A 24997-nucleotide genomic window follows, 5' to 3' on the forward strand; every position below is an offset into this window, starting at 1 on the left:
GATAGCTCCATTACGGAAAATCGATTAGATTGAAAACTTGCATATCCAGCTAGAGGTTGTAAATAAAATGCAAAACTTATTCTTACAATTTATTTTTCACTTAAAATAAAATTATCACAAAATCATGATTGATTTTTATATTTTTAAATAAGTAGAATGAGTTGCTAATGTTTAGACACTTTTAAAGTTACTTATAAATAAATTTCAAATCACAGTCAATAGCTTATTTATCTAAATTCCTAATAAGAGTTGTGATATTACTTAATTGTTATGAGTTACTTAATGTAAACTTTCCACTATAATACTACATTTGTACCGACTTGAGATTTACTATAACGCATGTTAATACACAAGGGATCATTTTCCTAGACGATAATAATTGGTGTGTATTTTTTTTTACTGGAGGCTCTAAAGCTCATTATTTTCAATCAAATGGGAATATTTTAATTAACAGAAACTTATCTATTTAAAATTTTAAAGCGTTTTTCATTCCTCGTATCTCACGGATTCTCGCAAAGTAACCCACATATCAAATTCTACTGCATTCTAAATTATAGGTATATAATTTAAATAATATTATTGATATTATATTTTTGTAAAAGTCATGTTTTTGCTATTACTACTACAAAGAAATAAATGCAACAATGCAATTTCATCAATACAAACCATTAATCAATATAACTCGCTAAGTAAAAAACAATACAAACATAAGGTCACTTTCATACATCCATCTTTTACAAACGTATTACATATAAAAACTAATTAAATTTACTAATACAAAAGTAGGCATTTAATCATAAGAGTATAAAGTATTTGATACCAGATCAAAAGGCACTATGAGATGTCCTCATATCTCATTAATAAATCACATAAAATGGCGACAGCAAAATGGCGAATATCAAGATCGAACGATCGTCATTGTCACGAGTTGACGTCAGTAGGACCTTGCTGCTGTAGCAACTCCCAATATAAGCCTCGTTTGTGGACTAACTCTTCATGAGAACCGCTTTCCGCGATCACGCCTGCAAAGGTAAAAAAGTAAGTAAGTAGGTAAGTTAACTGGAATTATTAAGTTCAACCAAAAGAAAACGTTTGCCTCATAGTGGACGTGGATTATTGCAAAATAAGTAAATAGTGTATTCAAGCATCTACTTGATTAATTTCTTTGCAGTATATCTATTGCGAAATGTGATAACCTTTGAACTTTGCACATTATCAACAACTGCAAAGTCGCACTAACTAATAATTGAATTCGTTTTTTTATTGATTGAAAAGTAGCCTTTGACTGCGATCTCACTTGGTGGCAAGTGATGATGCAATCTTAAGATGGAAGCAGGCCAACCTAAAAGGGTATGACAGTTTTTATTATACTCATCTAATCGGTTTATATGCGACATAGTACCAGGATGCTAAGTCGCTTGATGGTATGGCTTTGCTGAGATGGTAATTAACCACGGCTTCAATCTCACACCAGACAAAAAACAAACATGTATTGCGATGTGTTTCATGAAGTTTATCGTGGAATTGTGCAAAGTGTGCAATCTTATAGCGTTGTGTATAATTATTTTATAGCGATGTTTCGGAAAGTTACCTCCATCAACGACACAGATGACGTCCGCATGCCGCACTGTAGCGAGGCGGTGGGCTATGATCACTGTCGTCCTGTCCTTCGACGCGCTCTCCAAAGCCGCCTGTACCACCTGAAATAACGACAAGTTAATATTTCTACATCTGCAGGTCTCAGATCATCAGAGTGGTAAATACAGCCGTAGTCTCCCATCATACAATAGGGTCTTATAAAATGGTGTGATTCGGTAGTTTATGCGGCTAGAATTCATTATTAAAGAGACAAGAGAATAATGACGTCACAATGTATAAACGACAAATATTTTTAAATTTTTTAACATAAAAATAAAGTAATTTCTGCTGGAAAGTATTTTTTATGTTAAAAAATGGAGGAATTTTTGTTGTATTTATGCATTGTGACGTCTAATGACAAATTGCTTGTACAGTATGGTATAATAATATTGTAAATTGATCACTTGAAAAGAGCAACCGCCGAGCTTCTTGCTGGTTCTTCTCGGTAGGAACGGTATTCCGAACCAGTGGTAAATTAAACTAGTTAACGATTCAAAAGCACTTGTAATAAGTCTACTTAAATAAAATATATTCTATTATATTCTATTCTAAGTGATTGTGACGTCACATACCAGTATTTCATAAAAGCTCGAATACTAAGCGCGCGTTTTGACGTTTGAAAAAAGTTACTGATTTGACTAAGTAGTCAAATATCTGATTATTCTTTGCATGTCACGGAGTTTTGCAAAGTACCACGTGTCTCTTTGTCTACGTTAGGGTAGTTATACCTTTTCGCTGGCGGCGTCGAGCGCGGAAGTAGCCTCGTCGAGCAGCAGCACCCTAGGGTTCCGTAGCAAGGCCCGCGCTATCGCCACGCGCTGCTTCTGACCTCCGGATAGCGCCGCGGAACCCGCTTCCAGCACCGTGTCATACCCCTGGTGGCAAACAGATAAGTTATAGGGGAAATAGGAAAATTAGGTCGCACTTAATTGTTGGATAGAAGCAGACGTTACTTTGCGGCATTCCGTGTTTCCAAAGTCAAATACTTCATTTATTCAAAAAAAGGTAAAATTTACGCTTTTTAATATTCACTTGTTGGATTTGTAAGATAGATGTAGGTAGGTGATGATTAATTACGTAAACTTAGAACAAAACTACGTGTTTCAAACGCACCAAGATCTGATTTTTAATTTGCTATAATCAGTACAAGAGGTAAATCAGTACAATGTGCAGCATGCGATACCTAATATGCGCCGCCCGCCTTCCCAAGCATGATTTATGATTTATGTTTTATTTATTCATTTGCTTTCATGGTTACATGAAGCCCCGTTAGGGCATTGCAAAGTTAGGTACATTAACAATACATACATGCTAAATATATAGTTATTATACAATTAAAAGAATAACAAGCAATCACACTACCAACACACAACACCACACAAATCTTTCAGAACACACTCAACGTAGGTAACTAGTAACTTTATTCTGTGGATTTAATAGTAAGGAAACCATAATATTATGCTAACATTATGCAAGGCTCGTTTGTGATTGGTTGGTCACTCAAAATGGACGCCTACGGACTTTTTTTGGCTTTGTCATTGGTATGGGATGACATAAAAGAGAGAGCCCTATATTAATTTCTCTCAGAGGATATAGTATATTCAGGCGCTTACCGAGGGTAAAGTAGCGACGAAGGAGTGCACATTCGCCTGTCGCGCGGCCGCGATGATCTCCTCGAGCGCGACGTCGCGCGAGTTGTCGCCGTACGCGATGTTGTCGCGGATGGAGCGCTCGAACATCACCGGCTCCTGCTGCACGAGCCCCAGTTGCGCGCGCAGGCGTGGCAGCGGCAAGTCGCGTCTGATGTCGCGTCCGTCCAGCCTCTGCAAATAATCGGGGTCTTTACCATTGCCAAAAAACCGACTAAGTGAGACCCAAGTGTGGCCAAGACTTTTAGATCACAAAATGTAGTTCCTCACAGTGTTTAATGAAGTATTCTGGCTTAGGGGGATAGGATGTGTGTGTTCGTGAGTCTTACCACAGCGCCCTGGTTGGGGTCGTAGCTCCTCATCAGCAGATGCATGATGGTGGACTTCCCGCAGCCGGAGGGCCCGACCAGCGCGAGGGTCTTGCCGGCGGGCAGCTCCAGGCTCAGCCCCCGCAGCACGGGCACGTTGGTTCTCGTGGGGTAGTGGAAGTGGATGTTCGAGAAGTCTAGTTTACCAGTCGCGACCTGGATAACAGTACATTAACTTCAACAAAAACCTTAAAAGCATTCTCGATGTAATTACCGTAGACCGTAGTTACGGTGAGCAGTTGCTCAATGTATCGAACTGGGCATCTGTTGAATACGGCAGCAAATCAAAAAGGATATCGATAAGAGGAGAAGAGACCCTCAGAGTATGACAGAGAATGAAAAATACGCTTTTTGTGTGAGATATTCAGACAGGAACCGCCAATGGCCTTTCAGGAAGTTGTTGGTCCGCCCCTTGCATAACCCCATGATGTAATCTAGTGGGAACGCCGCCAAAGGGAGTTGATTCCACAGTTTGCATATGCGTGGAAAAAGGATCTGGCACAACGGGCGGTCGAAGTACACCAGACACCCACTTATGCTTATAATTAGACTTATGCTTAGCATTATACAAAGTCAACCGTTGACTGATTGACTGGTTGAAAATCTATGCATGCCTGAGCAATTTTAATTACGGAAAACTCAAGTTACCCATGACGGATCGTCCACAGCAGTGGGCTCGGTCTGCACCACAGGTTGCCGCGCCAGTGCTCGGATGATGCGAGCGCCAGAGCGGCGCGCAGCTGCGAAGTTGGGCGCGAACGATAGCGCCTCGGCCAACATCCACGCGCCGTAGATCAGGGCTTCTGATACTCTGGGAGGAGGAGACAGACAAGAGGTTAGTAGTGATACCAAATGAAGTCTCAACTCTTCGCCTTCTGTAACGGCTTGTACCTAATAATTTATTCGTGAAGAATTTTGCTAAAATTGCACAGGCAGTAACACTTGCGGTTACGAGTATGTAGTGGGCTGGGCGTTCTGTAGTTCTGTATCAAAGGACATGCTAGTTTGTACAAAGCTCTCTGTCTAGCTCCCAACGTGTATTGATCTGACGTTCGGCCACACTGTAATTTGACAGTTACGGTGTGAAGATAGTGATAAGGTACCTACCTACATCTACTACACACGCACTTGCGGCTTAAATGAACAGTTACAGCCAAAACACCTTAAATCCAGCAAAACACAATTATTGTCTGAGAGGGTAGACATTATCCTCAAAAGTATAGCTGATACTGTTTAGTGACGTCAACTCACAGTATAGCGTATTCGTAGTTCAAGTCCTCTCTTGCGATGAGGTAGCCGCCGTACGCGAGCGACACTGCGTAGCCCAGCGTGGGCGCACACAGGCACAGCCCGTACACCGGCCCGCGCACCCAGCGCGTGCTGTTCTGCCGCTCCGCCTCCGCCAGCGCGGCCGAGTAGCGCCCGAGGACCGCCCACTCCACGCCTGCGGGAAAAACAACTGCTGTAGCCAGCTGGCAGGATATAACACTAGAAACAGTCCTCAGGAGAGGTAACTGCATCACACGGGTCAGATATCGGATTCTTTCGAGAGTGTGCTCAGGAAATTCACGACTATAATAATATGGTCTACGTATCTGAAGGGCTCAGAAGGGCTACCAATGCCCTTCCGGCGTTTATGTTTCTGCCACGTATAACCTTGAATCCTGGTTACCGCCTTGGTTTTTGTTTAATAGTGAGCAAACGAGGAGGCGGGTCACCAAGTCAATAAGTGTAATACCGCCGTCCATGAACATTTGCAGCACCTGAGGAACCATCAATGCGATGTCAGACATTCAGGAATTTGTTCATCCGCCCTTGAATAACCCCATGTTGGAATCTAGCGGGAACACCGTTGAAGGGAGTTGGCTCCACAGTTTGCATGTGCGTGGAAAAAAATTCTGGGACAACGAATACATCAAATCCCGTACAATGTAAAAAACATCTGTTCCACGATGTTTCATTCTGTTTCATTTCAAATTGAACTTTCATTACTCGACTTCTTCAGGAGATAAAATGGCTTACCTAAACTATGTACAGTTCGCACGTTGAGCACCGCTTCAGTGGCCAGTCGAGACGCGCTTTCCAGGGCTCGTTGCTCCTTCACTTCAGACTTCTTCGTCACCCAGCCTTCTAAGCAGATACCACCGATTACCTGAAGATACAACAGCATTATTGATTAAGTTACCAAAAACGTTGTTTTCGATCTGTGCTACCCTTCTCCTATATCACTGGTACTCCCAAGAAAAAATTATGTCGAATGGCTATTTTGTAAACATTACCTACTCTAATTCTCCTACAGATCTCCTTATTTCTGATTTGATTCATTATAGAAACTCCAAGCATGGCTCCCTCCATTCCCTGCTGAGCGACTGAGCCTTTTTTATGAGGCCCATAGTTAGCGACCATGTCTCGGATCCATACCAACTGGAATATAGAAGATTGAGTCAAGTTTAACTTACGCATGGCACGCTCAGCAAGCTGACGAGGGTCATCTTCCAGGAGTACGCCAGCGCCAGTCCCACGCCCAGCACCATGGTGCTGATGCCTTGCAGCATCGTGCCCAGCCGAGTTCCTGAACAAAGGAGTTGTTGAAAACATGGGATTTTAGGGCAACTGCAGAGGGAAGGTTCCCTGTTCATAACCCGATACGTTAGCATGAAAAAAGCGGCCAAGTGCAAACCGGACTCGTGCACCGAGGGTTCCTTACTTTAGAAGGGTGCGTGTAATTTTCTTTTGTGATTGTTTGACAGACAGAAAACGAAATGATACTAATAAGGGTTCATTTGGTTTACATTTATATGGTACGGAACCATATAAATGTGAGAAGATTAAGGGTTCAAAGGACATACTGACCAGTAGCACCCTGCACCGCAGCACAGTCTGACGCGAGCCGAGCGCACAGAGCTCCAACAGAGTTGGTGGGCACGTCGAACCAGCCTTGTTCCTGTAATAGAGAGACTGTTGAAAAAAGAAAAGAAAGCAGGATCATGATCAACCCATGCCGGCCCACTACTGAGCACTATTCTCCTCTCAGAGTGAGATCTTATTAATCCATCTCATAATCACTTTCAATATACTACAATACATACAATAAATTGTTTTAAGTCTTCATCATCATCATCAATCCATCGCTCTGATCTCCAATCTCGTCTCAGAATGAGAAGGGTTATGGCCATAGCTTACAACACTGGTCAAGTCCAGAATGGCAGATTTCACATACCTTTCAGAAGTTGAGAACATTATGAAAATCTCTCAGCCGCATTGGTCCTCACGATATTTTCCTGCACCGTTAATGCAAGTGATATTTTCTTAAAACACGTAGGTATAACTCCTAAAAGTTAGAGGTTCATGCTCGGGATCAAACCGGGGCCTCAGTAGCCCCCAAATAGGAGGCTGACGTCTTAACCACTAGGCTATCACCACATGTTTCTTAACCACTATGCCACCAACCAACATCTATTGGTGACTGACAAACCAAACAAAAAATAACAATAACCAACCTGTACTAAGTAGTTGTTGAACGTAAGTATCCTCAGCCTGTCAGTAAGCTTGGCACCCGCCAGCCCAAACAGCCAGGCTTGGAGGAAGGTCACCACACCGCTGACTAAAGCTGCACAAGCGAACAGGCCTGCGTAGATCTGAGATTGTCGGAGGATTTCGTCGTGATCTGGCCAAGAGAACATCTGGAAAAGAGAGATAATAATAATTAATGCATAGCTCCGGTATAGTTAGAAAAAACAGGTAGAGCCTTTGCCTGATCAAATGTCTTTGCATTTTTGCCTTTGCATGGTCAATACTTAATATTGGTCTGATGGGAGGTTTCAGCCATGGTTAATTATTACCCAAACGGCAAAGACGTGCTGCCAAGTGGATTAAAGCTCCGGTACGATGCCGCGTAGAAACCGTTTAGGGGTAATGGATTAGCCCACTTCCATCATCATCATTTAACACTAGGAGAAATTGCAGTGAGGGGGTTGACATTGAATAAAAAAAATTGCACATTTTTAATTTGGTCGAAGACTCATTAGATAATTATAAAGCCACCGTAAGACCAGCTGATGGTTTGATGGAGAAATGCCGGGACATGCCTGAAAATATGCAGTGAAGTTTTTGAAGTCTCGTTATGAAGATATTGGAGAAGAAGAAAGACAAGAATTTGGGAGGGAGGAACGAGAGATAAAGAGAGGGCAGAGAGGGAGAGATATGAAAAAATAGGCACTTACGCCATATAACTTGGAGAATAGAAACGCGAAGACAGGCATGGTGGCTCCGATCAACAGGGAAGCTGCTCCTCCGCCGGCGAGGAAGGGCCACTCCTCGCTGTTCAGCTTGAGGAGTTGCCAGGTTGACACGTTCGCTTCTTTCTCTTCTTCCTCTTCAACTTCGGTCTCCTGGAGAAATATTTTTGTTCATTTAGTTTTTCTCGGCTTTTTCGATATTTTTTTGAGTTATTGTTATGATATACTAGAAACCATTATTAAATTAGAAATTATTATTTTTCTTCACCAAAATTTCGCAGGCAATTTGTACGAAAAGTGGTTATTTCAATTTTTGCACGTACAATCGTTTGCTGCATTAACTACATGCCAAGCAATTATCATCAAAATTAATAACGCCGATATTTCACATTAATTGAACAAGATGTTTTCCCTTTCTAAATTCTAACGCGCACGAGTGTTCTCGCTCGCGTGCCCTTTAGCTCGCTTTTCCACATGTCCATCGGTTTTAATACCTCAGGTATTACTTACGTGTTCCTGAGTTAGATGCGGTACAGAAGCCACTTGGTTTGACGTCATGGAGCCGAGCCGAAGACTGCCGCGGACGAAATGGTTACGCCGGAACGATTCTGTGTGAATATTAAAATTATCAATGATTCATCGGCCACTGTACTGAGGCAAGGAGAAAATAAAACAAAGGGCAAATCCATCTAGTTACCGACTTGCATTAAAGTTGCTGCACTGCACATCACAAACTATTATGTCATAATCATGATCAACCAATGACAGGCCCTCTACTGAGCATGGATCTCCTCTCAGAATAAGAAGGGTTTAGGCCAGTCTGCCATGCTGGCCAGTGCGGATTGGCAGATTACACACACCTTTGAGAACATTATGGAGAACTCTCAGGCATGCAGGTTTCCTCACGTTGTTTTCCTTCACCAGTAAAGCAAGTGATATTTGATTGCTTAAAACGCACATAACTCTGAAGAGTTAGAGGTGCATCATACGTGCCAGGGAGGGCGCATTTGAGCTCCCGAATAACCTCTAAAATTACCCCCTCCCCCTCCCCCCTCCAAGTCAGGCTAACTATCGGCTAACTGTATCATGTGCAGCATCCCAATGTTCGAAACGTACCTCTATGTGTGGAGCAAATGCTGCTGCTCCGTCTAACCCTGCTCAGCTTCTGCTCCACTTCAGCTTCCACCACCTCGTCGTCTTCCGTGAACTCTGATTGTGTGGCTTCTATACTTCTGCAAAGAATCACGTTTAAATATTAGTCGGGCAGTTGGATTTCAGAGGAACCGCCTATGAAATGCCGACCAAAAGTTTGACAGCCGCGAGTCTCGAAGAATCTTTATTCTTCAATTGGATTTTTGAAAAGAGCAACCGTAACCGTTTGTTGGTTTGTCCGTCAATCACGTCGCAACGGTGCAACGGATTGACGTGATTTTTGCATAGGTATAGATAAAGACCTGGAGAGTGACATAGGCTACTTTTTATCCTGGAAAATCAGAGTTGCCACGGGATTTTTGAAAACGCGGGCATCAGCTGGTACTTATATAATTATTGCAATTGTTTAATAATTGAATCTAAAATTGGAATGCATTGAATAAATGACTAAATGACGGTCGAGTTGCTCGCTTGGTTGTCTGCTATTTCTGCATGTGTAGTAGTGGGAGGGTGCCGTAGGTATCTATACGTTATACCATACAGATTTGCCTGTTTTGGCGGATTATAGCAAGTTAAGCTTGCTGTTCCTTGTGCTAATGCTTACCTATGCGTCATATCGTCTTGCAACAGTTTCCAGTAGGCGCCCTTCTTCTCCAGCAGCTCCAGGTGCGAGCCCTGTTCCAGCACCGCGCCCTGCTCGATGTACACTATGCGAGACGCGTTCACTATTGTTGATAACCTGAACAGAAGTGAAGAAGTAAGTAAGCTAGGTTTTATACCAGGGGCATGACCCTCTATTCTAGGATATTCAATCATAGCACCACATCTTGTTCGTAATTAATAGTTCATTAAACCAATAGGGTCATGCATTACTTATTAGCGGTCCCTCGACGTGACGATGCGACGACGACGCTTGGATCAAAATATTACTATTTAATATTTAAATATTAAACTTTAAGTGCTAATAGACTTGTTTTACTTTTGTGTCGGGGTTTTTAGATTTTTTTTCTTCTGTTGGCAGTAATCACTGACTGCCCACTTTTTGTAACTTTAGTCTTTAGGGACCACTGGCAAGTTCGTTTTTCAAATGTTATAGTACCAGCAGACATCAATCATTCATAATCGCACCCCATAAATTGACTCATGAGTTAGGAGTCCTAGGGTTTTTCTCGTTAGGAAGTAGTAGTAATAGTAGGAACAGCATTCCGAACCAGTGGTAAATTATTCTGACGATTCAAAAGCACTTGTAAAAATTTATTCTATTCGATCGGTACCTCTTCTATAAAACATAAAAAATAAAGAAGATACGGACCTATGTGAGACCACTAAGGTAGTCCTCCCTGTGCTGGCAGCATCCAGAGCGGCCTGAACCTGTCTCTCAGCAGCCGGGTCCAGCGCAGATGTGGGCTCATCCAGCAGCAGGATGGCAGGCTTCCTGAGCAACGCGCGAGCGATGGCCACCCGTTGCTTCTGACCCCCGGACAACTGCGCTCCACTTTCACCGAGGGTGGTGTCGTAGCCCTGGTGAAAGAAGATGATATCTTTAAAGTGAAACTTAACAGATGTTTAAGTTGGGGACTTAACTTTACGGCATAATAATATTGGGAGTACAATTTGCCCATTATGGTCCATAAGACTAGGCTTTGCTTATGTTGATTGTCCAGCGACACTTTATTTTTTTGGTTTTCCGACTCGTGAGACTTAAAAAGGATTCAAGTGTTATTCCAAAGCTAGGCTAGAATATTGTCAGATCGTTATCAATAATTTTCTGGGTTTCATCCTAGAAAATTTCACTAATGTGGCTCTGATTTTCTATACATTTTTTTTTCGACGATGAACCTCCTGTTTTGAGCACGGGAATCTCACTGGACGTAAATCAAGCTTCGGACAGTAAAGAGAATAAAATTCGGACAGTATCTTCGAGAGAGGAAATACTTACATTGGTCAGTTTAGTGATGAACTGGTGAGCGTGCGCGGTTTTGGCCGCTTCGATCATGTCTGCCTCAGTGGCATCTTCCACTCCCAGCATTATGTTCTCCCGAATCGTTCCACTGAACAGCACTGGTTCTTGTCCTACGACACCTGAAAAAAATACAACAGCTGAGTTTTATTAGTGAACACGATTGTTTATTACATTTTGGGATCAAGGCGTTGATTCTACTGTCAACTGTCACAATCCTGTGACGGTCTGAAAGGTGGTTTGCATGGTAAACTAAATCCTTCTCTTGATAGGAGACCCGTGTTCTGTTCGTGTTGAGATGATGATTAAAATGACATTAATCTGCACTAGGTGGATCAACAATCTCTAGCGAGTTGCTGGGAGCAGCTGGACACAACAGCACAACATTGCCACTTCAGCTTTTCAAGCAGCTGAGCTATGCCAGTTACTCTGGTTCTCTTACGGGTCTCCTCGTTCCTGATTTGATCATGAAGAGAAACTAGATAGCTCTCTCCATCGCCCGCTGAGTGACTCTGAGCTTGTCGGATCCATAATAGGTATATCATAATTGGCAACACGCACTGTTCGAAGAATTTGGTCTTCAAGCACTGAGAAATTTTGTATGAAAATGGGAATTGGGGATCTTGTGATATCACTTACCAATTCTTCTCCTGAAGTGGTGTAAGTGCAACGTATGGAGCTTGTTGCCGTCCACCACAATGTTACCGCTGTCGGGCTCGTAGGCGCGCTGCAGCAGCTGCAGGAGCGTCGACTTGCCGCAACCCGACCCTCCCACTAGAGCCACTGTCTCACCCGCCTTCACCTTCAGACTTAACCCTCTGAGTACCTGAAATAAATTATTTGGATAAAAAAAATGAAATTGTGTGGTGTGTGGTCCCAAAATCAAAATGGCAATGGTGCAGTCGAACTTCAGATTAGGTATTGGACGAGTACAGAAGTTGAGAAGATTTTTGAAACTTCTTAACAGTCTTTTCGGTTCTTTTTGGTCAGATGTCCATTGATACCCTACGGTTTTTCACAAAAGCAAATTAACCATAACTGGATATGATTCTAAGCCTGAGATGTTCGTTTGCCAATAAATGCAACATTCCGTAAAAAAAACCTAGTAGTTTACTACGTTTAGAATAAACAGACATTGTTTAAATACTGTACCTATTAGAATAGTGCTAAAAAAGCTTACCTTCATATCAGGCCTCGATGGATAATTAAAGTACAAATTATCAAACACGATATCGCCCTTAAACCTCTCTGGTTTGAGTCCAGAATCGTTTAACGCGTTAATCTTGGACTGTCGTTCAAGAAGACCAAACAGCGACTTGGCAGCTCCCCGCGCGGTCGAGAAAATTTCCAGATGTGGATTCAACATGGCGATGTTTTGAGCTGCCATGAAGGTGCAGAAGAGGACCTGTGAAAGATAATAATGTAGGACCAGGAAGTTTAAGACTACATAGATAATACCACAACAATATTATTGGCAGCTGAAGATTGAGCTGCAAAATTGATCCGCGCAGGTACAGTATTGTAAAAACAGCGACGAAAATATTGTCATTACGACTCGACTTCTGACTAATATAATACCAATAAATTTTTATCCTTGGCTCTACAAAAAGCCACAAATTAAGAAAAAGAAGTTTAAAAAGTCCTAGTATCCATTTACTTAGCGTTCCCCATGTTTTTGACTAAAACGTATGGGGAGGGTATTTTTTATATGCCATCTAGCTCGTTGGCAAATATCAAAAATCTGGAATAATTTCCTGGTAAGGCTGAAAAAGTTTTTCGGTTTAGAAATCTTTTTTCTTCACAAACCCAAAAAAGACCGTAGCAGGCAAGATTGGTGAAGCAGATCTATCATTTAAAACATTCATTCTTGGGCTTAGAGTGAAACTTTGAATCTTACCGTGACCATAACTCCAGGATGATAAGTCCTCTCCTCGGGTGGTAGTGGCATGTCGCTCACACATAGAGCGGCTCCATACGCGAAGACTATGGCGTTGAGGCCGTACGTCAGTAGCCAGCCGAGGCCAGCGCCTGTTCCCGACCACGCGCAACGACGGCGCGCTGCCGAACTTGCACCGCCAAGGGCTTCTGAGTATCTGTTGGAGAAACAAGAGACTTCAGTCATACTTTGTTATTCTACTCGCAAGTTAGCCCTTCTGCGAATTCACATCGTTGTTAATAATGCAATCAAAGATGGAAGCGAGCTAACCTATAAGAGCTATAGCAATTTTTTATTAATTCATAGGCCATTATTGGTTTTTACGCAGCATCGTACTGGAATGTTAAACACTTCGTCATACTTATATGCCGATATATTGGTAAGCCGAAGCCACCAGACCATAACGGAGACAAAAGAATTTTAAATTTTAATATGGACCATGATCGAGCCGGGGACCTGCAACTGATAACATCACAGCGTTGCCACTGCGTCAGAGAGTTCGCCAAAATAGGCGTTTGGTAAGAGTACAAATTTCATTAGTATAGATATTGAAGTGTCTGCGGTTCTTTACATTACTACTTCAAACGAGACATTTTATAAGGCTTACCTGGTAACTTCAACTTTTTCTCCCGAGTACGCTCTAACTGTGCGTATCGCAGAGAGCGCCTGCTCCACTATACGCCCTGCTGTGCCATATGCCACTACTTCATCCGCTGAGCAGCGGGTTTGGTTCTGGAAAAAAAGAATCTTTAAGATTATTTTGACCTGAAAATCATATGTATTAATTGTTTGAGTAACTGACACCATGTTAACACGTGTTGTATTGTTATCGTGTAATAATAAACATCACAGTATGCTTCATAATGTTAATGTTTTGTGTTCATATTAGCATACCTGGTTAGTATAGTAGGTAGTTTATTAAACAGCAGATCAAAAGGATCTCGGGATCGAGTCTCGCATCTAGTAAATTTTTGGGAAATTCTCAGTAACAGCCCGGAGTTGGGAAGTTGACTACCTACGTTACAACCAAATCTTAGAGAGACAAGACAAGAAATATAACAACTAAGTAAGTATATAATTACCTTGGCAACAAGAGCAGCGACGACTAGCGCTATTGGCACGACGACCAGGCCGGCCAGCGTGAGTTGCCAGCCGTGTGCCAGCGCAACACTGGTCGCCACGACAACGCTGCCAGCCAAATAGGATGCCATCGCTACATGCTCGCCGACACCCATTTTTAATTTCTCCGTGTCTCTGTAATATACAAATTGTGTTTTTAACTTAGTCGATACCTATACGATTTTTTTTAAATAGAGATAGCGAGCAAATGAGTAGGCGGGTCACCTGATGTTAAGTGATTACCGCCGCCCATGAATTTTTGCTGCAGAGGAACTGCCGATGCGTTGCCGGCCTTTTAGGAATTTGTTGGTCCGCCCCTTGAATAACCCCAAAAACGATTTGTATATTGATTGTTTCTATAAAGTAAATCGCCTTGAGGCATACTTGAGGTGACGTAAGAGACCCGACAGAAGTGAAGCTTTACGTTTCGCTTACTGATACTACGGGCAAACCAATGAGATGCTGCACTTTTTCGTTCGTCATTTTGTCATTTAGGTCTCCATCGAAAAAATACGTTAAAATATTCGTTTCAAAAAAAGCGTAGGTGTCGACAGAAACAAATAGAGTAGACTCTAGTAGTAAGACTTTATATATAAAATACGCTGTTGCATATTCTCTCCTTTGTTATTTGTCTCGCGAACTCAAGTAGGCGTGCTGCTTAGCTAATGAATTGCGTTTCATTTCATCGTGCTACAATACTGAAGATTTTGAAGATTTGGCTCAGAGGAAGGGCTACTTACTCTGTAAGTGTCGATGCGAAGTTCATCGTAGTGTTGGTATCGAAAAATGCTGTCTCTTGACTTAATACTGATCGTAGGAGTTTCCATCTTAACCTTGTTATCTGAAAACAAAATAAATTATATTTTAAGTCCTACAAATAAGTGTCACTTTGATTTTGAACACCGAAATTAAAATTTATTCGTTTCATTGGTTTTGAAACTACTGTACGATACCATCCTATTTTGGTGGTTTAGGCAATTTTGTACGATGCTATTTTAGCGGTATGGGTTTAAATAAACTGCTATACCTACCCCTTCATCACTATAGACTGCATAGTCATTTACCACTAAGTAGGCTCGATTATAGCAAAGAGATAGCTACAGTGTGACAATCTTAATTTCATCTCTAATTATTCGACACTCTCTCGCTATTGGCTAAACTGCATTGTTGCAGCACAATACCATAAATTCAGACAATCACAACAGCTGATTATTTGAGGCATCTTCTCCATCGACCAGCGGGACAGGATCACAGGTCAAGGGTTAAATTGGCATGGAAGAAAAAAAGTTACCATTCTCGCAGCGGCCCAGTTCGCAAGCGTCACGGCGCAGGCTGCGGCGACCAGCTGGCACGCCATTATCGCGACGCTGGCAACCGCGAACGCGATCGAGTCCTCCACAAGAGCGTCCATATGGAAGGTTCTGTTGCTGTTACCTCTGAAAATAAATATAATGTTATTATTCGTAGACTTATGTGAACTTAGTTTGATTCCTCCACAGATCTTATTCATTTCTGATTTGGTCAACTAGAAAAACTCCGAGCATAGCTCTCTGTACCGCCCGCTGACAATAAGGCTTATATTTATACCAAGAGCATACTTTATCTTTGCACAGACTTTACAAAATTCATGAGATAAATGTTTCTGATGTCTGAGCAAAGTTAAACGCTCTATAGATTTTGGTCTAAGCTTTTATAAAGTCTACGGTTCACAGCAAACTTGGTGCCATGATCGGTAACTATAAGGTGAGGATACCCACATCATGTAATGAATCATCTATACTCACACTATTCTGTCCCCTCCGAAAATGTGTAATATATACGCCTGTCCAGCGTTGGGCTCGGCCTTGTGTCGTGTGATGAAGAGAGCTGTGAGTTCTCCGTATATAAGTACTGCGGCAACCAGCCCTGCTGAGCAGATGCAGCCGGAGAGGGAACCTAGTACTGTGGCTAGCCTCTCGATCCATGTTGAATATCGCCACTGGAAACAAAGAAAGACGACATCTGTTATTTACATTTCCATTTCAGCATGTTCTCGTGATTTAACCATAAATGTTGCCCAAACCAATTTTCCCGACAGCTTCTACAAAGGTACACCACACCATTACATACGTCAGTAAGACAGAAGATTCTGGTAAGTCTAAGAAACACAGACACATCTCCATTCATTTATTTTATTTGGAACCCTCGTAGCTTTAGTTTTAAGTTTGCGTAATAATTATCACCACTATATCTTACAAATCCAACAACTGACAATCGAAAAGAGTAATTTATTACCTATTTTGAATAAATCATTTGACTTTGACTTTATCCAGCAAGTGGATATAAGCCTTTTCGTTTATAAGCAACTGAATAATGCCCACTACTTTGTCCGGGAACTTCAATTTCTAGGATAAAAGTAGTCTATTTTCGTTTCCAGAATGCAAGTCAGTACCGAATAGATGATGCTCGCAACTTTCTCCACGAGAATTTCGTCGAAAACAGTTAAACGATGGGCCGTGAAAAGGTACCTAACAGACAAATAGACAGACACACTTTCACATTTATGTAAAATTATGTATTTAATTAAAGTAATGTATTTAATTAATTAAGAACGTCATGTTTGAATTCCTCGACGTTGTTAAATAATTCATGGAAACAATTTGGCGTCCAATTAAAAGTGTCGCGGTCCATCGCCTTTATTGCCTCGTTGAGTTGAGACAGTTAAAGCTTTGAGTTTTAATTTTTAGAGATCCTCGCAACTTCATTCTGGTAAACCTTAATGTCATTAAATTTGTGTTGATAGTCATATCATAATAATCCCAACGTCTATCGGTTTTTCGAACTATGTGCCCTAGCCATTGCCACTTCAGTCGCGCAACCCGTTGAGCTTTGTGGGTTAGGTACCTACTCTGCTTCTTGTACGGATTTGATCACTAGCTGCTAGTTCTATATTTTTGGAAGACTAGCTTATTCCCGCGACTTCATCTGCGTGGACCACACACATTTCAAACCCCTGTTTTATCCCTATAGGGATTGAATTTTGAAAAATCCTTTCTTAGCGGATGTCTACTAGCTATCTGCATGCCAAATTTCGATTAGTTTGAACTGTGCATTGATAGAGCAGTCAGTCACCTTTTCTTTTTATATATACAGATTAGGGTTCCGACACCAAATTTCATTTTCTATGAGTAATTATTAGTATAAAAGAACTCATTCAAGATCAAAGGGTAGGTACTTAATGATCTACTACTACTTATTAATGCAGCACCTAAATGTATGTACCTACCTACGGAATTTAGTCATTGCGTTTTAGTCTCACTCAAAGGCAGAACTACAATCAAAACCTAAAGTGGTTAAATTGACTGTTTTATGTGGAAGATGTTTATAGGTACTATGAGTGCAATTGTTTGTTTAAAAATGTCATAAACCGTAATGGTTTGTGAGTACCTAACATTTTAAAATCACTGATCGTATGTCTTGGAAACATCACAAGGATTAAGGGAGAAGTACCTGAGACCCCACTGAAATATTATATCAAGAAAACCCCTACCATTCATGGCCGTAGTCAGAGTTTTGGACACCCAAACCACCATCCCACCAAATCTCAGGCAAAGAAAAATTAAGAAGATGGGCCCTAAAAAGGTAGGAAACAAACAGATAGGCAAACAGACACATTTTCGGATTTTCAGTATGAGTCGTGGAAATATGGACATAAAATTTTGTTAGGGCTGAACTCGTTTTTTAGGACCCTTTCGCTTTAAGTTTTTGGCGCTCGCTGCGCTCGAGCTCTTTTTTATTATTAAATTATATTCATCATTAATCCATACTTCCATACTAAAATTATAAATGTGAAAGTGTGTCTATCTGTCTGTCTGCCTTTCACAGCCCATCCGTTCAACCAATTTTGACGAAATTTGGTACAGATATAGCTTGCATCCCGGGGAAGGATATACGCTACTTTTTATCCCGGAAAATCAAAGAGTTCCCACGGGATTTTTACAAACCTCAATCCACGCGGACGAAGTCGCGGGCATCATCTAGTAAATTATATTACACGACGTAGGGATGTAGGCAGCATCACTTACAAGAGAATTGAACCCTACATAGGATCACTGAACTTGGCGGGGATAAGTGCCACTTACGTACCAGCAAAACTGGAACTTGAATGTTACCAGGAAAATAGAACTTGTTGTAAGTAAATTGCTATTTATTGCGAATATTATGATTCACTTGACTGTATTATTGCAGGAAACTTTTATTTTATCGGTTTGAACTGTGGACTTTTTATTACAGGTAGGTACCTGCCCTTTTGTGGTTTAAGTGGGAAATTACTTATAAGAATACCTTGTCTCCTTATTTACACCCGTAAATCATAATCTAAATAATTATATAAACTGAAAGCGGTGACTGACTGACTGATTGACTGACTGATCTATCAACGCACAGCTCAAACTACTGGACGGATGAAATTTGGCATGCAGATAGCTATTATGACGTTAGAATCCGCCAAGAAAGGATTTTTGAAAATTCAACGCCTAAAGGGGTAAAATAGGATTTTGAAATTTGTGTAGTCCACGCGAAGTCGCGAGCATAAGCTAGTCTCTTTCTAAAGGTCGCGTACTGTAAGGGTGTTTGTGCACTCGTGTGTTCGAAGGATTCACTTTATAGTTAGCTGCTGTCAAAAAAACTCAGGCATGGTATGGCTGTTGAGGGACTAGATGATCAGCTAGTAATAGTATCGCTTATAAAGCCTATTGAGACAAGGTGAATAAGTGTCGTGAAATAAGGATTAAGTATATACCTAGTTTTGTTTATGGACTCTTGACCTTTCGTGATAGATCATCGATACATAGATAAATAAATTGAAAAATTATTATGTAGCTTCATGTCCATACTAATATTATAAATGCGAAAGTGTGTCTGTCTGTCTGCTAGCTTTTTACGGCCCAACAATTTAACCGATTTTCATGAAATTTGGTACAGAGATAGTTTGCATCCCGGGGAAGGATATAGGTTACTTTTGATCCCGGAAAATCAAAAAGTTCCCGCGGGATTTTTAAAAACCTAGAGCCATGGACGAAGTCGCGGGCATCATCTAGTAATAAATAAATATTCGTTGAAATCCTTTTGGAAATTATAAGTAGGTAAGTGAGTATTTACTTAAAATGCACTTTGTGCAGTAAAAATTGCTGTTATCAACATCAATTAATCTTTTACAAAATCCTCGATTTCCAACCAAGATTGTAACATCAGTAAATAGAAGTCACTATTTTTTCTACATAAAAATGATTTTTAGAGTTCCGTACCTCAAAAGGAACCCTTATAGAATCACTTTGTTGTCTGTCTGTCCGTTTGTCCGTCGTGTCTGTCAAGAAAACCTATAGGGTACTTCCCGTTGACCTAGAACATGAAATTTGGTAGGTAGGTAGGTAGGCACAAGTAAAGGAATAAATCCGAAAACCGTGAATTAGAAACATCACAGAAAAAAAAATGAAAATGTGTTCATGAAAAAATATTAGTAAGTATTTTCAATTTTCAGATAACTATACCCAGTGGGGGGGTAGGTATAATAAGTATGAAAGGGCCTTACTTGTACATTCGAAAACGGTTTATTTTTATTTTTATGCATAATAGTTTTAGATTCATCGTGCAAAATGTCAAAAAAATACGAAGCTGTAATACGGAACCCTCGTTGCGCTAGTCGCACTTGGCCGATTTTTTAATTGATAAAATCTGTAAGATTGCAACGATTTTAATGAAACCTTATATTTAATGACTGATATGACTGATATCGTATTGTTCTTCGCAAAGCCTTCGAATTAATAATAATATACGGACTGCCTACTAGCTGTCCATTATAATTAAATAAATTATAGTTTTTCAGCTTAATTAGTAACAAGGCAAAACTAATTTACTTCGGTGTTATTTTAATGACTAATTTGAAATAACTATACTTATAAATTAATAGTAAATAATTAATACCTAATACCTACCTATTTCATGATTTCTGACGAATAACTAGGTAGGTAACAAATTATTGATGATAACTGAAATAATATTACATACTACAGGATGCCCGCCACTTCGTCCGCCTGTATTTAGGGTTGTTAAAATCCCGTCGGAAATCTTCGATTTTCCGGGATAAAAAGTTGCGTTTGTCAATTTCCGGGATGCAAGCTACCTCTCTACCAAATTTCATATAAATCGGCTAAACGGGTGGGCATTTAAGAATCCCTTGGGAACTCTTTGATTTCCCGGGATAAAAAGTAGCCTATGTAAGCCAACTTTGTACCAAATTTCATCAAAATCGGTTAAATTTTTGGGCCGTGAAAAGCTAGCAGACAGAGACACTTTCGCATTTATAATATTAAAATTAATTAATAAATAACTAATATAAATTTAATGTTTAAATATGGAAAAACGTAGAGTCGTGCTACTAATTATACGAGGCCCATAGGACCTTGTCACTGCAAACGATAATAAAATCATGATACGGGCGAAACCCCTGCAAAACATCTAAATCGCCTCGCGTCGCTTACGGGTGCTTACGGGTTTTTCTCCGAGAAGGTTAAGCTGGGATTTGTTTACCTTAGTCAGTTTTTTTTAGGCTCAGTGGTCTGTGATTTTTTTTAAACTAAGTAAGTAGGTAGGTACATACTTATAAGTTTTCGCTTGACTGCAACCACACCAAACACTAAGGAAGGAAGGTCATTAAGGAAAACTAAAGCTTTATACCATTACTAGCTGATGCTCGCAACTTCGTCCGCGTCGAATTAGGTTTTTAAAAAATCTTTGATTTTCCGGGATAAAAAGTAGCCTATGTCACTCTCCTATCACAGGTCTTTATCTATACCCTTACAAAAATCACGTCAATCCGTTGCACCGTTGAGACATGATTGAAGGACAAACAAACACACTTTCGCATTTATAATAAGGGTACTGATTGTCAATTGTCATATCAAAAGTACTATTTCAGTCCTTATTATAAAGGTGTATCGCACTTTTCACATGACAGCTGACCCATAGAGTTAATATGGCGCGTGAGAAGTCATTCAGTACGGACTATAATTATATTATGATGATGACAAACACACTTTCGCATTTATAATAAAGGTACTGATTGATTTTATTTTTTGCTGCAAAAGGGTTCAAGTACCTACATGTTCTTGAGTAGGTACTTGAAGCAGAACACGTTACAAGTATCGGGGAATGTGGCCGGGACTTTTCCAGTTACGCTGCACTTATGCAGGCAGGCAGGCAGGTATGTAGGCAGTAGGTACAGGTTACGCATGCAAGTAGATAAGTGGCCCGGGGTAAATCCCTGAGGCATTGCCCGCATACATCCAACCAGTTTACGCGGCGAACTGACTAACCTACTATGGCTGCCTATTTTGATTAATTGGTTGCTAGCTTCTATCTATATGGTGATATCTAACCTAATGGTTTAGATGTCGATTTTTTTTTTTGAAAAGTCCCCAGAAAGGGGAGCAAGACTCAAAGGGACAAGGACAGGAATGAAATAATTTGTAGGGAGTCAAGGAGACGCCCCGGGAAAGAGCCACCGGGCAAGTATCGAACGGGCGCCCTCCCGCGTTTCGGCCCATATAACCACGAGGTTGGTGCAGCCATGGGTGGTGGTGGGTTGTAGCCTATCCCCCCTTTTTTAGTATGACTATTTATTTGGGAGGATTAGCATATTATGTTGGTATAAAAATATAATAAAATATAACCATATTGCACTACAATTATTATTATCGTAATATTCATCTTATAATAATAATTTATTCATGATGTGAATGATCGAACAAAGCATTTCCGTCGATCGATGTGTTACTATACTACAACTTATATACATTTCGTGTATATATATATACACGAAATGTATAAGTAATAATTTATTATGTATACAGATTACCAGCAGTTCACCTCTATAATTATTATTTATGTTTCATAATTGATTGAGCTGGTGTATTCATATAAGGAAAAATGTAGGTATTCCACGTGCGAGGAAAATGCTGCTGCTTATTATTATTATATTTTTTTTTTTAAGAATATTAACCATGTTAAGTGACTAATATTCCCCTTCCCTCTCCAATTAAGCGTCAGGCTTGTGCTAGGAGTAGGTACGACAATAGTGCAACAGGCGGGGTTTGAATCGTCGACCTTTCGGTTTCAGTCCACTCCTAACCGGTTGAGCTATTGAGGCTCTAAATTATTCTATCAATCATTTCATTTCATGATTTTAATAATATCTAGACTACAATCTAGATTCTTACCTAACAAGAAAAATTGCTGGACTTCATCAATTTTTCTTGGTAGGTAGACAGACGGACAGACAGGCAGACACACTTTCGCATAAGAGATTTCACAGCTGATGAACTGGCATTTTTACAAGGTATGCTAAAAGTATGTGATAATGAGTCAAAATAATATAACGATTAAAAGAAAAACAAGAAAAAAAAAGGAGAGAGAGCAACCAGAGGGTCAGCACGAAGTAATGTTACACGGTTCCGTGCTGATCTCGCAGAGGGGGAGGTCTTTTTAGTCCGTGCGAGACACCCTGTCGATAGACAGAAGTCCATTAGGGATTTTTCCTCCTCCTAGACAAAAAAAATATTTATTTATTTTATTTTATTTTTATTTATTTATTCAACTCTTTAAATCTAGCATTACAGGAAATGGTCCTAATGCACTAGATTAAGCCTTAAATATTATCTAAATCTAATTAATATATTAAACTAAAAATTAAAAAAAAACTTATATTAAACCCCCACTATCGTAGCAGATAGTCCCCAATGCAACTCTTGTGAATTCACTCCGAGCACAACAAAACAGGTCAGTTTTCCCCGCTATGACGTTAAGGGTGCGAAGCGCGCGCGTCAGCGGCGCCTTGCTGAGCAGGCTGGTGCGCCCCACCGGTACCCACAGCAGCGGCGGCCTGCGTCTCCGACCCACGTATCCATCCGGGACTAGAAACCTGACTTGCCCTAAAACATCCGGGCTATGCAGCGCCCCTCTTATTACTTTAAAAATATATGTAACAAGTGCTAGTTCCCGCCTAACTCTCAGCTCATTGTACCCGACCATACCTAAAACAAATAACGTAGGATACATTAAGGGGTAGAACGGGTATACCCCATACAGCTTCAGGTAGAGGAACCTAGCAAATTTGTTTTGCACCCGCTCCAACATGACAACATTTAATGATTAGGTACATATTTTAATACATACTTATATTATACCTACTTGCCTTGGTTGATTTTTATACGTATTACGCAACTTTTAATCTTAGAGTATCTACTTGCACGAAGGCGGAAGGAAAAATACCTAATAATAGCGTAAACACCATAAACCACTATAATATTGATGATGGTAATATGCTGTAATAATTTATTAGCATTTAATTCGAAGTACCGGTAAAATAGATATTTGTTTTATGGTTAGCACCACGTGAATTTCAATCATCGTCAACATCATCGCTAACCCATTGCCGGTCCTCAGAATGAGAAGGGTTTAGCCATAGTTTACCACGCTGGTCCATTGCAGTTTGGTAGATTTTGATAGATTTTGAGAAGGGTCTAGCCATAGTCTACCACGCTGCACCAGCCCACTGCGGTTTGGCAGATTTCACACACCTTTTGAGAACATTATTAAGAAAGCTCTTATAGGCGGCAGGTTTCATCACAATGTTTCTTTTCACCGTTAAACTAACATAAAAGTCGTTGCTTGGTACCATATGAATTCACTATGAACACTTCCTGAATCTTGATAACTTAGGCGGGCAGTAACCCTACAGCATCAGGAATGAGGAGTTGGATCCAGAAATTTTTATGGGACAACCACGGAAACATCGCCTGTTGATTTAAAAAAGATTTGCAAATCGGTCTAGAAACCTCGAAAAAAATCGATGTAGGTACATACATAGAAAAAAACGGGCCGAATTGAGAACCACCTCCTCTTTGGAAGTCGGTTAAAAATTAGAGGTGCGTGATCCCGGACCCCCCTGATAGGAGGCTGACGTCAGAACCACTAAGCTATCACCGTCTATTTTTTGAATGTATGTAATTTAAATCAGGATTTCGGTGCTCGGAGGTGCATTTAGAAATTTTCCGATAAAAATTGAAATCGTCATATTTTCAATATTTTAAATCATGTCTGGTTTGACGTATTTTAGCAAAAAACCGGTCAGGTGCGAGTCAGACTTGCGCACCGAGGGTTCCGTACTCGATTATTTTTTCCAACATTTTGCACGATAAATCAAAACTACTTATTATGCATAAAGTGATCCTATTGGGGCTCCTGTTTGTCCTTTTGTGGTACGGAACCCTAAAAATGAATTTACCTTCTAAATCAAACGTGTCTTTGTAGTTTGTGCTTTAAAGAAACTTAGAAATCTTGCACTCTCAAATTCTGAATACAAAAGACTTCAACGCGCGCCGCGTTAGTACTATAACCTATTTTTTTTAAATAAAAATGGCGAGCAAACGAGCAGGCGGGTCACCTGATGTTAAGTGATTACCACTGCCCATGAACATTTGCTGTACCAGAGGAACCACCAATGCGTTGGCGGCCTTTCAGGAATTTGTTGGTCCGCCCCTTGAATAACCCCATGTTGTTATCTAGTGGGAACACCGCCGATGGGAGTTATGGTTCCACAGTTTGCATGTGCGTGGAAAGAAAGATCTGGCACAGCGGACGGTCGAAGTGCACCAGACACCCAGATGGCGAGGGTGAAATTCCTTACGGTGGCGCGCTCAGCGGTTGTAGAAAAAGGAGGGTGGAATGAGCTTAAAAAGCTCTTCAGAGCACTCCCCATTATAAAGGCGATAGAACACGCATAAAGAGCTAACGTGTGGTTGGTCCGCCCCTTGAATAACCCCATGTTTCCTACCATTGATTCTTATATTGTTTGAACAAATACTAAGTACTTTAATAGCTTTAGTACTCAGCAGACTGCA

General features: G+C 40.7%; 1 protein-coding gene across 1 annotated transcript in view; it reads right to left on the reverse strand.

Annotated features, from left to right (window-relative positions):
* Nucleotides 1-76: 76 nt before the first annotated feature.
* LOC117985486 (multidrug resistance protein homolog 49-like) overlaps nt 77-24997 on the reverse strand; it is a 47970-nt gene continuing 23049 nt past the window's right edge. Inside the window, exons 2-26 of the mRNA XM_034972227.2 lie at nt 15845-16038; nt 15352-15496; nt 14801-14901; nt 14024-14195; nt 13549-13673; nt 12903-13098; nt 12186-12410; nt 11645-11831; nt 10985-11127; nt 10358-10566; nt 9650-9784; nt 9010-9125; nt 8404-8501; nt 7879-8046; nt 7156-7338; nt 6509-6599; nt 6115-6227; nt 5678-5807; nt 4907-5099; nt 4304-4466; nt 3617-3811; nt 3252-3461; nt 2367-2513; nt 1592-1700; nt 77-1022 (exon numbers count right to left, since the gene is read on the reverse strand). Coding sequence (XP_034828118.1) covers nt 922-1022; nt 1592-1700; nt 2367-2513; nt 3252-3461; nt 3617-3811; nt 4304-4466; nt 4907-5099; nt 5678-5807; nt 6115-6227; nt 6509-6599; nt 7156-7338; nt 7879-8046; nt 8404-8501; nt 9010-9125; nt 9650-9784; nt 10358-10566; nt 10985-11127; nt 11645-11831; nt 12186-12410; nt 12903-13098; nt 13549-13673; nt 14024-14195; nt 14801-14901; nt 15352-15496; nt 15845-16038 — 3849 coding nt within the window. The 3' untranslated portion in view covers nt 77-921. The remainder of the gene's footprint in view (nt 1023-1591; nt 1701-2366; nt 2514-3251; nt 3462-3616; nt 3812-4303; nt 4467-4906; nt 5100-5677; nt 5808-6114; nt 6228-6508; nt 6600-7155; nt 7339-7878; nt 8047-8403; nt 8502-9009; nt 9126-9649; nt 9785-10357; nt 10567-10984; nt 11128-11644; nt 11832-12185; nt 12411-12902; nt 13099-13548; nt 13674-14023; nt 14196-14800; nt 14902-15351; nt 15497-15844; nt 16039-24997) is intronic.

Source organism: Maniola hyperantus, chromosome 9, assembly GCF_902806685.2.
Source record: "Maniola hyperantus chromosome 9, iAphHyp1.2, whole genome shotgun sequence".
In the NCBI taxonomy this organism is placed as follows: domain Eukaryota; kingdom Metazoa; phylum Arthropoda; class Insecta; order Lepidoptera; family Nymphalidae; genus Maniola; species Maniola hyperantus.